This window comes from Filicampus tigris, chromosome 1 (assembly GCF_054856515.1).
Source record: "Filicampus tigris isolate MCC_2025a chromosome 1, RoL_Ftig_1.0, whole genome shotgun sequence".
NCBI classification, from domain to species: Eukaryota; Metazoa; Chordata; class Actinopteri; order Syngnathiformes; family Syngnathidae; genus Filicampus; species Filicampus tigris.
This window is the reverse complement of record NC_141217.1, coordinates 23,795,840-23,812,850: the sequence shown is the minus strand read 5'-3', so window position 1 is coordinate 23,812,850 and position 17,011 is coordinate 23,795,840. Positions and strand designations below refer to the sequence as shown.

At 41.3% G+C, this 17,011-nt stretch overlaps 1 protein-coding gene across 11 annotated transcripts in view; it reads right to left on the bottom strand.

Annotated features, from left to right (window-relative positions):
* agrn (agrin) overlaps positions 1-17,011 on the bottom strand; it is a 263,386-nt gene that overhangs the window by 25,615 nt on the left and 220,760 nt on the right. For all 11 annotated transcript variants that reach the window (XM_086027847.1, XM_086027856.1, XM_086027871.1 and 8 more), the window contains 7 exons: positions 14,198-14,312; positions 13,299-13,418; positions 12,216-12,611; positions 9,439-9,631; positions 6,493-6,708; positions 3,495-3,724; positions 1,142-1,276 (listed from right to left, as the gene is read on the bottom strand). In XM_086027847.1, the coding sequence (XP_085883973.1) occupies positions 1,142-1,276; positions 3,495-3,724; positions 6,493-6,708; positions 9,439-9,631; positions 12,216-12,611; positions 13,299-13,418; positions 14,198-14,312 (1,405 nt within the window). The remainder of the gene's footprint in view (positions 1-1,141; positions 1,277-3,494; positions 3,725-6,492; positions 6,709-9,438; positions 9,632-12,215; positions 12,612-13,298; positions 13,419-14,197; positions 14,313-17,011) is intronic.

Below are 17,011 nucleotides of genomic sequence, written 5' to 3'. Positions count from 1 at the left end.
CTGACGCCCCCATTAATCACAGCGGTCGGGGGGACTGATGCGATTATTCATCTCATTGATTCCTGTGCAAAAATAAATAAATAAAAATCACCTTTTGGAATGGGAGACGCTCTCAATGGGATGGCATCGATTTTGCTTCAACTCAATCTATTTGATTTGATTCACCTGCTAACAGGGACTCGCTATTCCTCTTTGGCTTTTGTGGATTCCCAAACGGAGTTCGTGCTTCTCTTTTGATAAGAATGTGAACAGTACAATATCATCTTGTTTTGAAGGGCACCAGTGATCGCAAAGAGGTAAACACGCGTTCAGCTTTCGTCCTACATGGCAACAATACACAGACAATAACCATGAAAGAAAGAATGAAATGTACAAGCGAAAGTTAGTCTTGGACTTGCATTCTTCTTCCGACATGTCGTGCTCTATAGTAACACGTTGGTTTAAACGTGACACAGGTGGGCGGGCAGGCAGGGAGAAATGCTGCTTTTCACTAACAACCATTGCCGAGTCGATACAGAGGATGGCCCAGCGGGGCCAATCATCTGCAGTCGGCCTTGCTCAGTTTCAACCCATCGTACCTCTGATGCTCACCAACCCTGCGGGGCTCACACCATTTCCCCTTTATGCTCTCTGTAATTGATCTTCCTTTTTGATTCAAAATGGATGGAAATGTCACTGGTTGGGATGATCACGAGGCACGACTGAGGGAGGATGCCAAACAAAACCTGGCAAATCTTGACAATTGCGGAGTGAAAAGGTATTTTCCTCCAATCAGTCCAGCTCAGTTTGGAAATGGGTTTCCATCGTGTGTAGGCAGGACGATGATAACTGTGTCATTTATGCAACTGTTATTGCAGCGTGCCAACATTCAAAGCATCCAACAAAGGACAACAAGGGAGAAGAAGAAAACTTGGCTTGCAAAATCGTTTTTTGTCTTGTAGCTCTGGCTACCTTTTAAAAACTTGCAATTGACATTCCAGTTGAAAAATGCTAATATCCTGCTAAAGTACAGATCTACACATCACATTTTTAAAAAGAATTATTACCGACCATACTGTATTGAAACAAAATATATTGCTTGGTGACAAAGGGTCTAACTGTGAAGTGGATGAGTTGAAACATGATTTCCTGTAAACGTTACCTATCTCGCAGTGCCTCCCTTCACGTCCCATCGGACATTCACACTTGTAGCCTCCCTCGGGAAGCGCCTGGCACTGGGAGGACGGGTGGCATCTGCTGGGCTCACACGGGTCATGGACGTCGGCACACGTTGGACCTACAGAAGCAAACAAATCCATCATGAGATCGCCATGCTGGTCTTTCAAATGATTCGAAGCAAAATATGGGGCATAACGATGGGGGGGTTTATCTCTGTGATGGAGGTCATGTTATAACAGTTTTGAAAATATTATGCATCCAGTGGAAAGGGTAAAGGTCATCCTTATGATTATAGGTCAGTGTTGAATGGCTGTTGGATGATGGTTTTGCCCTCTACACCATCTGAAGTCACCTGCCATTATTTTGGGAGTCAAAGCCTGTTGTGAGGAGCACATTAATGATCCTGACCCTTGCTGCGCTCAGGAAATCTTGCTGTTTTTCCTCACTGCTGTCTTAGCGGTGCTTTTTCTTTGCTAACACAAATGTTTGTTCGCAACTTCACAGCAAAATATCTCAAGGCATTTCCCATGTGTAGCAGTATGCAGTATGTAGTAGTAGTATGTAGTATAAGTAGGTCCAAGGCCATGCTCCTCACAATAACATAGCCAAAAGATGCCCTACATTCGCAAGGATTTACGACAGAGGCGTGTGGTGAGAAAGTAAATAGACCTTGAAGCTCTACAACTGGAAAATGAACAGATCGCGTTTGACCCTGCAGTGAACAGCATAGATGCCATTCTTACTGTTTGAAAAGCAACAGAGAGAGGAAACAGACCAATTTAATCAATCCATCAACTGATTTGGACCAGAAAAAATGGCTTATTTAGCACCCTACATGCATTATCTTGGCTGTCATAATTAATGTATTGAAGTAGGTGTGAATTGTTTTCGATCAATGCTAGTTTGTCTCTGACTAAAGGCTGATACGATTGGCCAGTGGTGGAAATTTATCGGTTCAAATATGCTTTCTCGCCCCACAAGATATATCTGTCCTGGTTATGAATCCCTTTAAGATTAAGGCACAAAAGTTTACCGTAACAATTAACTTGGGGGAAAAACTTTGTGCTACAAGCCACAGAGCAACCAGCGAGAGGCACGCATGATTAGGCTGCAACTGCTGTCTGTTCTTAACTGTGCTCTCTCTGAGATGCTTGTTAGTTGGCACCAGCTGCAGGGAGGGAAACAACAAGAAGGGATGGTGAAGCACAGATAGGCCAAAGGCCAATTACTGAGCATTTGGTGGACGTTTTCCAGTTTCTGCCCAGCCTCAACGTTTGATCTCTTATGTCTGTGTTGAACCTACCAACTTGATCGTGTCCACAAACAGTCCGCCAGCACTACGGGACTAAAGGCATTTTCAAGCTTACTTGGGATTTATGAGCGTGACATGATCACAGTGAAAGCCTTAAGTGAAAGATAATTGACAACGTGTTCTCACATGAATTTAGCAGCAATTCTTCTGTTGCTTTGTTGATAATAGTAACAATAAAAATGAAGCAATAACCAGTTTTATATTAAAACCTATGAACGTTTGAAACCGTGATCATTCAGTTAGTGTGTTTGTCACCAGGAAAATACCGTTGTCTTGGCATTCTGTAGTGTTGCGCCCAAGACAACGAAATCCGAAACCAAGACTTGCCCGAGACCAGACTTTTTGGAGTCGAGACCAAGTCAAGACCAAGAAAGAGACAAGACCAAGACCATAAAACTAATTTTGAACAGTTGAACAGATGCAGCATTCTCTCTTTAGTTTGAATTTTGTCCTAAACATTTATGACAGCCAAAAATATGGTGTCAACAACTCTTTTAAACCACGACATACACAAATGCCAAATCCCAGCATTTTTTTCAACTAAATACTCGCCCCAAATAAATAAATAAGTGCATAAATAAATAAATACATAAAGCCCTTGCATGTGCTTAAAAATGAAGGGCAAAAGAGTAACCAATTTCACAGTTTTGGCACAAGCTACAGCCAAAGTGTAATACATGTCTGTCAAATGAAGCCAATTAAAGGTGGAACTAAATGTTAAACCTTGCACAGTCTCCCCTATTGCTTCCGCTTGTGTCTGGAGGTGGGGGCTGGGGAGCGGTGGGGTGGGCTCGGGGCGGCTGTGTTGGAGTCCCTGAGTCACAACACCTCAAATGTATAGGGGGTTTAGTAACATATGAATTGAAGGCATTTCTTGTTTTACCAAGTGCTTCTCCTGATTATCACATTGATAAAGTTGAAGAATAAAAGATCAGTGCTGAACTTGAGTCCAAGACAAGACCTTCAAAATGTGGTCTCGAACCTAAACCTTTTTCAGTGTTATAGCTTCCTGTCATCAACTCACCCCAGAATCCTTTGCTGCACTGGCAGTGGAACATCTCTGCCTCTTTGACCTGGCATGTGGCCCCATTCTTGCAGGGATTTGGCAGACAGGGGTTGTTGCCACATTCGCCCACACCGCTGCCATAGAGATTATCAACACCGTTCTCTTGTAGGTTGAGCACCCGGTTGTTGACATCCAGCAGGCGGATGCAGCCCACAAGACCTGAGGCCACAGCGGTCCTCTCCTTAACACTGCAAAAACGGAAGAGGTTAAGTCATGCCATCACACTAATATTGGACAGAGATTAAAATCACAACAGTCAAACTAATGACCCCTTGGATACCAATGAACTTGACATTTAATTTTGATGATCATTTAACGCAACCATGTCTTACAGAATGTCCTGATTGTTTGAGCACTTTAATGTAAGTGATCTACAACAACGGAAGAAAAATGACTCATGTGTCCCTTAAGGCCCTGATAGACCAAAAAGACGCTAGCCAACAGTGACAGACGCTTACCCCCTGTGGCGTCCGGCACGTCACGCTGGCAAAACACACCGCAACGACAGACAGCGACGCTGACCATTAAAGTACCTTCTGCGCTTGCATAAGATGTAATACCCTTCCATACCATCGGCGGCGGTAGTCACTAGGGGTGTAATAGTACGCTAAATCACGTTTCGGTTTGGTTCGGGTTTTTGGTATATTTTCGTGACAAAAACAGATTTTTATTTTTTTTTAAATATGTTTATTTTGAAAAGATGACAAGTAAACTGTGCTTTTCTTTTATCAAGACACTGAAATCTTTAAACATTCAGCAGCAACAGCCTATGACACATCTAAGTATTCAAGTTAAAGCCAAGTTGTCATTACATATATACACTTTTTGTGATGAAAAAAATACATACAATAACAGTTACAATTATTGCTAACTATATTAAAACTATTTTTATAATGAAAAAAATACAGTAACTTTAAAAAGTCTTGAAATTGTATACACTTTTCAGGCATTGAAATCTTTGAATGTTCCACAGCATATTGTAACGAATTGGGTTATCTGTGTTGTGGTCGGATTTGTGTTTTGCTGAGTTGTGATGTTTCCGAGGTTCATGAATGCATCGTACGGCAAGCGAGTGGAGCAGCGGAGAAAGAAGCGCACGAGCAGTTGTACTTGGATTAATAAAAACGTGATAATTAAACTACGTCTGACGGCGTTTTCCTGGAAGACGCTACAATGTGATAAATCTCGTTATTTAAGTTTGACGTTTTTTCTCCCTCGTCTAAGAAACATTCACAGTTGGATGATGGCGCGCATGTTAGACGTGCCACCTGACGCCCATCTCATGTAGCAATGTCGGCACACAACTTTGGAACTCCTCCCCATCGGCGATTTTAACAGGACAGCCAGAATGTTCCCAAACAGAAGACCGCAGTGTGCGGGGGGACCTTCGAGCTCTGGCTCTTTTCTGGCTCTCTCTTTTGTGACACCACCCTCCTCTACCGCATGCAACAGTCAGCGTCCGTGCGTAAGCTCGAGCTAATAAGTGGACCGAACCGAACATGCCATACCGAAACGTATTAATACACCCACGTGTACCGTTGCACCCCTAGTAGTCACTATTTCTGATTGTTAGAAAAATACAACCGGAAAGCTGGTGGCCGGGGGCGCAACGTAAACAATGCATTCGCTAACGATGAACTCCCACGCCAAGTAAAGCCTCACGTTCTTGAGACGGTATTGTGAAATACTTACATTGTCAACCCTCGCTCTTGTACTTGTAAGAAGATTAAGGCAGCAAAGGTGTGCTCACTGTTTATCCGCATTTGTGACATCCCGTTGGTGCCCCTAGCACTGATTTGTTGGTTAACAGCCAATCAGAGTGACCAAATGTCACGACTGGCGACGCCGATTCAACATGCTAAACGCCCCCCAGACGCTTAGAGACGGGTTACGACACTACGACGGTGGTCACTACACCAATCAGACGGCGCTTAAAGTCGCCACGACGCTTCACGACCTCAGACGTCGGTTTGGTGTATCAGGGCCTTTACATGTAATACAAAAAAAAGGTTTTGTACAAGTCATAGTTTTAGTCAATGATGGGGTAATGATACACTCGCTTGACTTTGGTGCAGGCAGCGTGGGTTCAATTCTCACTAAGTGGTGGTGTGAATGTGAGTGTCATTGGTTGTTTGCCTCTATACTGTATGTGCCCTGTAGCTGACTGGGCACCAATCCAGGGTGTAGTGCGCCTTTTGCTGGTCAGTCAGCTGGGATGGACTTCAGGGCCTCATGAGCCCAAACAGGATAAGCGGCAGAAAAAATTTGGATGGATGGAAGCCACATTTTCATTCAAAACATTTTCACCTTTTGTGTGTTTGACAGCAATAGAGAGCTTAACATGGGCCAAAGATGGTGTCCCTGTTAATTCTAAGAAATATATCCTCTTTTGAGTACATGGAACTGTAATTCACCATTTCCCAACTAGGTACAACAACTATACTTTTATTGTTCAGCCATCCACGCATATTAAAATGCACAGGGAAACCTATAAGAGGGCTGGTGGGAGACATTGTGTTTGCCTACAACTGATGAATTTCTTGTTTGAATATAAACATACAGTACTGATATTACTTGTCTAACATTATTACTAGTCTGGTAGACAGGGGCTCCTTGTGAAAGGGTACTTCATGATGCAAATGTCAAAATTGATTTTTTTTTCACTACCGGTACATTGCCATATATTCCCCAGTAATTGCCTCTGGCTTTTGAATTAAGAATTATGGTTGAAGACTCCATATTGGATTAAAATGTCAGAATTCATTAGCAAAATTGACAAAGCTAGGAAAATTGGATCTGATGAGCAGTGTTTAGAAAGAGGATGCTACGATGCTAAGTCCAACAGCAAAAGCTTCTAAATGAAAGAACCTTTAATCAGTCAACAGATTATTTGTGTCTTTTAAAACATATTCAGAATGTTGTTACTGCATCTTAAAGAACAAATGTAAAGACTTACTCCTGCTTAATTTCCTCAGGCACACCTCCAATGAACAGATTGGTGTCCAGGTTGAGGCCGTCAGTTCCACGCGGACTTTCGCCCTCGACGTGCGGCTCGTTGTCCACGCTGAGCATGGCAAGACGCCGATTGCGGGTCACCACCAGCTGATGCCAGCGGCCCTGAGTGATTCCAATATTGCTGACCACGATGCCTGTGCCTGAACCTGTGTTGAACCTGACAAAGACACAGCATGTTAAACTATCTGCTAATTACTTTTTCCATCATGATTTACATCTCCGCAATTTCACAATTCATTTAAGTTGAAAAAATAGAAGAAAGGAAAAATATGATATGGTTTTGAGATCAACCTCATATCAGCGGAGCGTAGAATCTGTCTTTTTGGTCAACAAATCCATCGTGTTACACCACCTGGGCCATAACTTAGACCTGCGTTTCGCTGGTCTAAATTCTAGTCTTCTTTATGTCACCACCAAATTGTCAGGTGCACTGGGGGCATATAATAGAAAATGCCCAGCGAGGCATAGCGCGGGTTGCCAAATTCTCAAACACAATAAACTAGACTTGTGGCAAGAAAATGAAGATGCGCCAATTTTTATGGCGAGCACACATGTGCTTGTCTACCAAAATAGGACCCATCGTGTTGCTTTTTACAGACTTCCTCTACTATTGCAAACAATGTGGGTGCAATGAGGCAACTACTCACTTATATATTTGTCACAGCTTCTTTTTCAAACAACTTTTCGTCTAATGAAGAGGACAGAGTCATCCGTGTGCACACACACACATTAAGCAACCCAAAAGCAATTATTTGCCACAAATAATTTGTTCATCTCCCCACGACTTGGATTTGTAGAGCTGTGAGTGGTGATCTCACTGCTATATTTCTGGAATTGAGCTCCATTTTGAAATTACATGTGACTAATCTGATCTTGATTACTTCTCTGTTGATTGCACTCAAAATGGGGTATGGAAGGAAAGAAGGGATTTCAGGAGGCAGCAGAGGATGCGTAGCCCCATTGCAGAAATATTTACATTTAATTAAAAAAAGTCTCTTATAGTGGTAACCTCTAACCTTGTAGGCAAGCTACAGAACTGAAGTCAACTCTAAAAATGTCTTTACACTGATATGTTATAGGCAACTCCACTAGTCTAAACACGGCATTCTGGTTAATATTGTGTTTATGGAATATGAGGTAAGTAGTAAAACCCATCCGTTTTTAGCCATCTCAGGGGGCGGCCATTTTGCCACTTGCTGTCAACTGAAAATGAAATCACAGTTGCTCAGGGCTCAGGTAGCAAACAATCACAGCTCCTCTGTTTTCTGAGTTTGGTCATGTGACATTCACAAGATGAGCCATGATTGGTCGTTACCTAAGCCTTAAGCAACTGTGATGTCATGGATAAAAACGGATTTTGTTGCTTAATTCATATTCCACGAACACAACATCAATCAGAATATTGTGTTTAGACTAATGGGGCTGCAAAGAACGTATTGCAATGAAAATGTTTGACTTAACTTCCACTTTAAGGACATGTTTACTGTATTATTGGGGTGGTAGTTTGCACACTATATAATACTGATAGTTTCTAATGTTTTGAAAACGCCTCTCAATTATGGAGTGCAGTTCTACATCACTGCAAACACTACAAAATTATTCTTGACATATCTAGTGCAACTTTTGATACAGCTCTTGTATTTGATCATTGGATTGTACGGGCAATTCCACTGAATTGTGTAGTCCTGCATTTATGAATCATAATGAGACCTCCTGCACATACAGCATGCATAATGATTGTTTATCTCACCAAACATGATTATAAGCAGCTTTGCTTCCACAGCTTTAACCTGAGAATCTGCCAATAACCTTCTTTGTCAATATTTATTTTCGCGTCAGTGTTGTTTGCGCCTTGACTCATCACCACCAATGTCTTGTATTTGTTTTTATTCTTAGTTTTACTGAAAGCCAAAGTTATTGTGATGACCCACGCTCCTTCGCTGGAATTTCTAAGCCTTTTAAATCTATAGTGGAAGCATTGTGCTTGAACATAACTCATTGTGTCACATTCTCTTTTTCAATTTTCTTTTCTTTACTTGAACTTGAAACAATTATTATTAATAATTATCAAACAATTTAAACTGAAATAATACGTTTAATGTTAAAGGAGATATTAGGCAGTTTTTCACAATTAAAAATGCTTTTGTCAAAATACCACAATTATAAGGAATTATGGACATATTTTTAGAGCACATCTCTAACCATATCACCCCCTACATACACAGACACACGCTTCCCTCATGTGTGCAACACCACTGACCATTATAAATATTTAATGGAGATCTTTAACAGGTATGCAAAGACTGAAAGAAACTAAAATAGTCAACAATTTCTCTTCATAATTGTGGCAAAAAACCAAAATAAAATCTGTTTCAGAAGCACAAATTGTTTCCTCCATTTTCCGCTCCATATCAAAGTATGATTTGTGAACATATAAATCGTTCACAAGTAACTGTAAAAATTGTTAGCTTACTACAGACTGCTCCTGTTTTCTTTCTAAATGTGGAAATCTGCTTAGTGCAGGGGTGCATCTATTCTTGTGGGATTCAGAGCCACGGATCACCCTCAAAACCTGAAAACTCCTTAACTAAATACCGTTAACTGTGATGTTTTTTCAAAAGAATCATAATGTATAAACTGTATACAGTATAACTGCTTGATGGACTGTTTTTAACGCGTTTAATGAATTAAAGTATAATATCAAAGTGAGAGCCACTTTGACATTCTTCCATTTGAATTCATTCATTGCATGCAGTCGTCAGAGGAAAACCTTTAGACACCCTTAATTCAGAGGCTATTTGTATTTGAAAATGTAAGCCGAAATCAGAAATATATGACCTCAGGGATATTAGCCTAGCTAACCATTGTTCACTAGACCATTGGTTACCTGAGCTCCACTTTGCCATTCACCACGGCCAGAGAGATGAAGTCCTTCTTGTTCTCCTGGCCATTGTAGAGCAGGATGCCCGTCATCTCGGATGCCCTGAATTCCATGGCAATGCGGACTGTGTGGTATGCGCTCATGGTTTGGAAGGCCAAGTAGGAGTGGCCTCCGAACGACGGGATAAAGTACTTGATCACTGCAGGAGAACAAAGTCAATGCTGTCAACCTCTGTGTGATGCACTTCATTCCAGTGTAACAGGAGCTTAATGTGCATCATCAAGGGAGAGCAACGTCGGGGCTTGATGACAGCTGATCACTGATTGTTCTGGTTTATCAAAGTGGGGTTGATGACAAAAAAGGAGGCTGACTGCTGACTGAGCCTTTCATTTGCACACTTACACACACGCATGGGAATCTTTGTTTTTTTTCAGATTTTTGACAATTGTGATTATCCTTATCATCATTTTCTCCCTGAGCTTCTTTTCTCTCCATCCAGCTGTCCTTCTGACTCTGCGTATGAAGGCAGTTGATGAACTCATTCTAATGAATCGATTGATCAGACGAATGTATGTACTGTATGTGTGTGTGAGACTTCATTTAGATGTGTGGAATCAATCTTTTCTCAGAGGCAATTCCCTATCAAAGATATTCGTTTAAATTATCTGATGAAGATGACACACTAATGGTTATACATATTGGGATTGGGGACGTGTGGCTATTACACTGACAGAAGGTGAAAATAAACATGGGAGTTGACATCTGTTTTGTAGTTCATCCGAAAAGTGTTTGATAGGCCCGTGATCAGGGTCCAGTGCAAGTTCTTAAAAAACAAACAAACAAAAAACAAAACGATACAAGCATGCTTATAGGGACTTACTGTTGCTTTCTGCACTGGGGCACGCAAGAGCAGAAAAGCAACTTGAAGAAAAGGAACTGCCTACAACAATGTCTTGCTTTATCTACACCAGAGGTCACCAACGTGGTGTTCCCCAAGGACAACATAAGTAGCCCACCAGTGATGTGACATTGTGATTTTCAAGGAATATAGTTGCAGTGATAATGTGAAAATGTAAACACTGGCATAGAGTTATAGAGAAAAAGTGTTGCAAACTGATATTTATCTGTTTTTAATTCTTGTGAGGAATCATTAAAGTGAAAATAAACCCAAACATATTTTTTTCCAGAATATGTTCTATGCAGGCCCACTAGTCTAAACATGACATTCTGGTTATTATTGCGTTTGTGGAATAAGAGAAATCCACCCGTTTTTAGCTAGCTCAGGGGGCAGCCATTTTGTCACTTCAGTTGACTGAAGATGTGACATCGAAGTTGCTCAGGGCTCAGATAACGACCAATCATGGCTCAGCTTGAGAAAACAGGTGAGCCGTGATTGGTCGTTATATGAGCCCTGAGCAACTTCGATGTCATCTTCAGTCGACAGAAGTGACAAAATGGTCGCCCTCCTTAGAAGGCTAAAAGTGGGTGCATTTTGCTGCTAAACTTACTTTTCACAATCAGAATGCCATATTTCAACTAGTGGGCCTTTTTTCTGGAAAAAAATATGTTTGGGTTGACTTCCTCTTTGACATGAGCCCTTTCTTCACATAAATCTTAGATTAATAATCATTAGGTACAATTAATACTAACATTCATCCATCCATTATCTGTACCGCTTCTCCTCACAAGGGTCGCGGGGCGTGCTGGAGCCTATCCCAGCTGTCTTTGGGCAGTAGGCGGGGGACACCCTGAACTGGTTGCCAGCCAATCGCAGGGCACACAGAGACAAACATCCGCACTCACAATCACACCTAGGGCCAATTTAGAGTATCCAATCAACTTACCATGCATGTTTTTGGAATGTGGGAGGAAACCGGAGTGCCCGGAGAAAACCCACGCAGGCACGGGGAGAACATGCAAACTCCACACAGGGAGGCCGGAGCCGGGATCGAACCCGCGACCTCTGAACTGTGAGGCGGACGTGCTAACCAGTCGACCACCGTGCCGCCTAATACTAACATTATTAAAGGTAATTTGTGTAAATTTGTTATTTTCTGAAGTGTGTATCAAGCCTTTAACCATTAATCAGTAGCCAAGAAGTAGATCTCAGTTTCATAAAAGTTGGTGATCCCTGATGTTCCCAGCAGCTTCGGCAGCCCATTCCAGTCCATTGTGGACAAAAGAGGAAGACGAGACAATGCGGGTGGACGGGATGGGCAGATGCGACAGGTCGTGATTGCTGTGGGTGTCCGTCGAGATGTTTAAATTGTAAAATTCACGATGTATATCAGAAATCTAGGTGACCATAGCAACAATGCAACAATACCAAAAAGTATGTAATAGGGCGTTACACAACTCGCAGGTGGTACATAGTTGGACGGGAAGCAAATGTATTTCCTGACATCTCACACTTACTGCCTACAATTCTTCTAAAGCTAAGCCATGTGTTTAATTTAGAGAGACGAGGAGAGAAAGACCCTCTTACAAGTGCACTGTTTACGTGGCTTTAGTGAAAGTGACCCAGTAAATGTTCAAAGTAAAGGCCATTAAAAACGAATCCTTAACGTGTCACTTTGCAACTATTGGCTTTTATTTATTATTTTATTTATAACATACTCATGTTAGGTTTTATAACAGGGTTTGTGCAACTCTAAGGATGCGTTTTATGTATTCCATTAGGATAATGGTTTCTTTGAAAATGCTCATTAAATTAATAGAAAGTAGAGTGAAAGTCTCAAAGAAAAATGAAGAAAACACAATATTTGAATGAAAAGAAAACTCACCTTTTTCGCACACAGAGCCTCCTCTTCCGGCGGGGCACTTGCAGCTGAAATCATTGCCCTCCTCCTCGCAAGTTCCCCCGTGGAGACAGGGGTGGGAATCGCAGGGTCTCTGGTGCTTGTGCAGTCTTTCGCGGACGTGGGCTACGGTGGTGGTCGGTGGCATTGTTGTTGTAGTGACGATCGCTTCTGCTGTGGTGGTGATGGGGATCGGGGTGCTGACGGGTCCTGATGTCGTGGTGGTCCGTCTGCCAGCACCGGGCCTGCGCGTCGTGCCCGGGGGCCGACGGGTGATGTAGGGGGACGTTACCAAACGTCTGGTGGTGGTGGTGGTGGTGGTGGGAGCATGAGTGGTGACTGACGCAGTGGTGGTGGTAAAGAAAGGCATGGAGGATAGGCCTGTCAATGCAAAGGAGGATAACTTCAAATGCATAGCTGTAGTCAAACATAAAGTATCCTACCAAGCACCCTCCAATTGGTGGCTGCAAATGTACAGAATAACAATCATAAACGACACAATAAAATAACACATTACAATAATAAGCTAGTTCAAATGACACTGGTAATTGTCTAAATGGCTTTTCTAAAACTTTACAATAAGGCTCCTTTTTGGAACTGTAGTTTAAATGATGGAAGCTCAAGATGTAACGTTGTACAAATAAATATATTGAACTAAATATTGTAGTTAGCAGACACTTGCTGGTAACCGGTTGGACATTGATAACATCATGAGTAACCCATTAAAAAACAATTCATGAAGCTTTTTAAAATATCTGTATTAGGGGTATTGTTTAGGAATTATTCTTCATTTTTGTTCACTAAAAAACCTCTATGAGGCATTTTGTCTTGAAGCGCCCAAATAGTCAACACTGATGGTTAGCTGTAAATCATTTAAACATGTTTATGAATGACCTACAGTCATATAAAGTTATCAGTAAGCTAAGTGTAAACTATTTCCAAACCAATTTACCCCTTTAAATCACAGCCGTGTTGTAATGTAATGTGGTAGCCCCCGCCCGAAAAGTAACATCACTTCACGAATAACTACACTGTTCATTAACTCCTACACACTCCTCGATCCATTACCATAGTTGTTGAAGCGAATATTTTCATCCACTGGCTTCTTCACTGCGATGCTCGTTTCCTTGGAGACCTTCAGCTGTTTCAGCAGGGCTCCCTCGATGTCCTCTACTGTGTATCTTGTATCTATGACAAACAACAGGCACATCCACTCAGGGAAAGACCTCAGAGGATCACTTACAGAATAAACACACAGGACCTGTGCTTCTTTAGCGTGGCAGTGGCTATACCAGAAAAAGCCTGCCTGTGACATCAGGAGGGTCTCCGGGGACCACTTGGCCTCCACCTGCATGTCGGATTGCTTTTTTTTCATGTTCCAGATGAATTGGTCTCATAATGTTTGACACAGGTGTTCGCTTTACTGCCCATGGAGGACAGTCGCTTTAACTATGCCCGTTAGCCCATATGACGAGGATGAAGGACGCTAAGCGCAGTTCATAAAAATAAATAAATAAACAGATGACAACAAGGAGAAAGGTCCTTTTGTCAACTGCAGGGAGCTTTCAGTCGTACGTTTCTGCGACACTTTCAACATATTACAAGCAAGAGACATGAGAAAACAAATTTGGATTGTTAAGAATTTTGTGTGACTAAGTTGAAATTAATCAATTATTTGTAAGAAAAACAAAATGAAAGCATTATGGATTTCAAAACAAATTTTTGCTATGTGGCAGCAAACAATGGTGAGAAAAGTTAAATGAATTCAAACTGAACTACTATGCTGCCATAACAGACTGCCATAGGAATTAAAAACAGAAAGTCAAGAGGAAGATGTTGAGGATTCATGTTGCGGAATTAGTAACTATGCAATACAGTTACCCTACATGCTTTTTATTGTGGATAATTCCACAACCTTAAACACTTCTCATGTGTATTTTGTCTCTTCGGGTCAGTTGTGATCTCACCTGGTTTGAAATTAGCCTCCACAAAGGCCAGGATGGAGTTGCTGGGTGCCAGGTTACGGACACGAACGCTCATGAAGTCTCTGCGTACCTCCGACTTCCTGAAGAGGTCATTGAGCTAAATAAAAGAAGAGGCAATTGAGCGCGTGAGAGATGGAAAATGGACACGGAGAAAGGAAAAAGGATAATAAATGAAGCTGGCAATGAGTGCCAACCTATCACTGAGCCAATTTCATTTCTCAATAACTGTACTATATATGCTTGCTACAAAGTGTGTGCGTTGTGTGGGTGTGCGTGTGGGTGTGATTGAAAAAAACCCCCCAAAAAACTGACATTTTAGCTCAACCCCTGACAGGGGCTAAAGCTTGAAGATAAATGTCGTGCTCCTGATTAGTTTTGCTCCAATATGTGGAAGCAAAATTCAAAGAAGGTTCAAAGCTCCAAGTTTATTTAAGGCCACTATATTTTCAGCTCCGAAAGCTGTTTCTGGTCTGACAGAAAGAATCTAGGACAGCATTTAATACTGAAATAGGAACTTCAGAAATGTCATGCTATGAAATAAAAAAGTGATTTTTTACTTTTGTTCCTTCATTCCTCCTTCTAAATTTCTTCATTGTGCAGAGGATTTATCACATTCACTCACTTAAATACACACCATGTCATCATTTAAACTACCATCGGACACTTACCTACCATACACCAGAGTTTGATAGAAATAAAGCATTGCATATTGATATTCATCCGTTTTTTACCTTTTTCAGTCATTGTTGATAATTATTGCGACTTTAACATGATCAGTGTCTTCAAATACTGGAGATGAATATGCATTCATCCATCCATTTTCTGTACTCCTTATTCATGAATCATGGCATTCATTATTAAGAACACATAATTAAAGGTAATCCAAGCAAATGTGTTATTTTATATGTGTGTATCAAACCGGTAACCCTTCACACAAATTAGTAACAAAGAAGCAGTTGTCAGTTTCAAAAAGGTTGGTGACCCCCGTGTATTGTATATGTATTTAGCACAATTATAGCATAATTCAAAAAATGCTGATGTTATTTTTTTGCTAATCCTTGCACATCAGATAGAATATCCACAATATAGACTATTAATTTTGTTTTAATAGTGAAAACTCTATCCTAGCTACTTAAAAGATGGCGCAAGGACACAATATTGGTGGATGTCTGCCCTTGGTTTTGAACTCTTATAACAGAAACTGTGGCTTGACTTTCCCCCACTCAATTTTCAACAAAGGACCTTGTATGTACGCAGCGTGTGTGGTATGTAGATGATGGCGGGTGGCAGCAGAGACAAACAAGCTGATTTTTTAACAATGGCATACACGCTTTGAGGTATCATAGATTAGGTCCCACTGGACGTTTGTGACACTGATACAACAGTTGGTGGATGTGACTACACACAAATGTGCAAGTACACACAGGCAAGGCCTTATTTCATCGGGGAAGCGAGGCTTGACTACAGAAACGTTGATTTCAAGGGCCGATGATGACAGAGACAACACACTGGACATATTCAAGCAACTTGATTGCGTCTCTAAGGACCTCATGGCAAACTGCAACTGGTATTTCAAACACTTTTTTTTTCCAACATGACTTCAAATAACTTCACTGCTCGAGTTCACATACTCATTGCGGCTCCAAATTTGTTGGCAATTGACTTTTTTTATTTTAGATTTTCACAATTCAATATAGCCGCCATGTTGCAGGGAGTTGTGCCTTTTTAGAAGGCGCAGGAGGCATTTGTCTTGGACTCAGCACGCCGACACAACAATAACTCTTACCTATTGAATGAAAAGTGTAGGGTCCAATGAGCAAAGCCTATGTTCGACACTCGCGAGAACCCTTTGTACCAATCCATGTTAAAGAACCCACAAAACCACTCATTAGAAATGAACCATTTAACAAGGGTCTTACTATGAACATTTACTTGTACCATTTATTTTTGCAAGTAAATCAATTAATTGCTAAAAAATACCATTTAAAGCCTAACCTCCGCTGGCATAGGCTCCAGCACACCCGCCCCCCTAGAGGATAAGCGGTACAGAGAATGGATGGATGGATGATGGCTGGACTCCTAATGGGTTAATGCTATACCTATTAATTTTCAATTATCAAATCTGAGGTTGTGGAGCAGATATTTTTGATTTATCGGAATCATGATTCCACTGTGAAAAATGATAGTGTTGTAAATATCAAAAATGGAACCATACTTCATTGTTTGATGTTAAAATGTGTTTGTGAAAATAGCGCAGCTCCTACAAACTCATCTTCTTTGTGATTTACTCAAAGTGATTTGAAACATTCAACATTAAATATCAACCAGGCAGCCATGTTGTGTGATGTGTGATATGAATGCATCCTCCACTCGGGCAGACAGCAAACATGTTCTATTCCACTCTCCGTCACCCCGGTGCACTTGAATACCATTTAGCAACCTCAGCGGTGTCAACACCTGCAATGAAACCAGCCTGAGCGGACCTGACGGAGCTGGAGGAATCTGATTAATCCGGCTCTAAGTGGAGATTTGTCAAATGATCCTTTAAGAGATGACGTAAGCTCTCTCCAACTCCGATGTTCTCTGGAGGAAAACTTTGAAGGGTTGGTGTAGTGGCAAAATGGAGGGAAAAGGTTCACATGCCAGCATTTTTCAATGTCAATTTGGGCAGGGAATGTTCTCGAGATGCTTTAAAGCATCATGTTTTTTTTTGTTTTTTTTTTACCACTTGAATCAGCAGCTGAACAAGTTCCAAACACAACTTTAGATGATACTATAAAGTTTTATGGCAGTGAA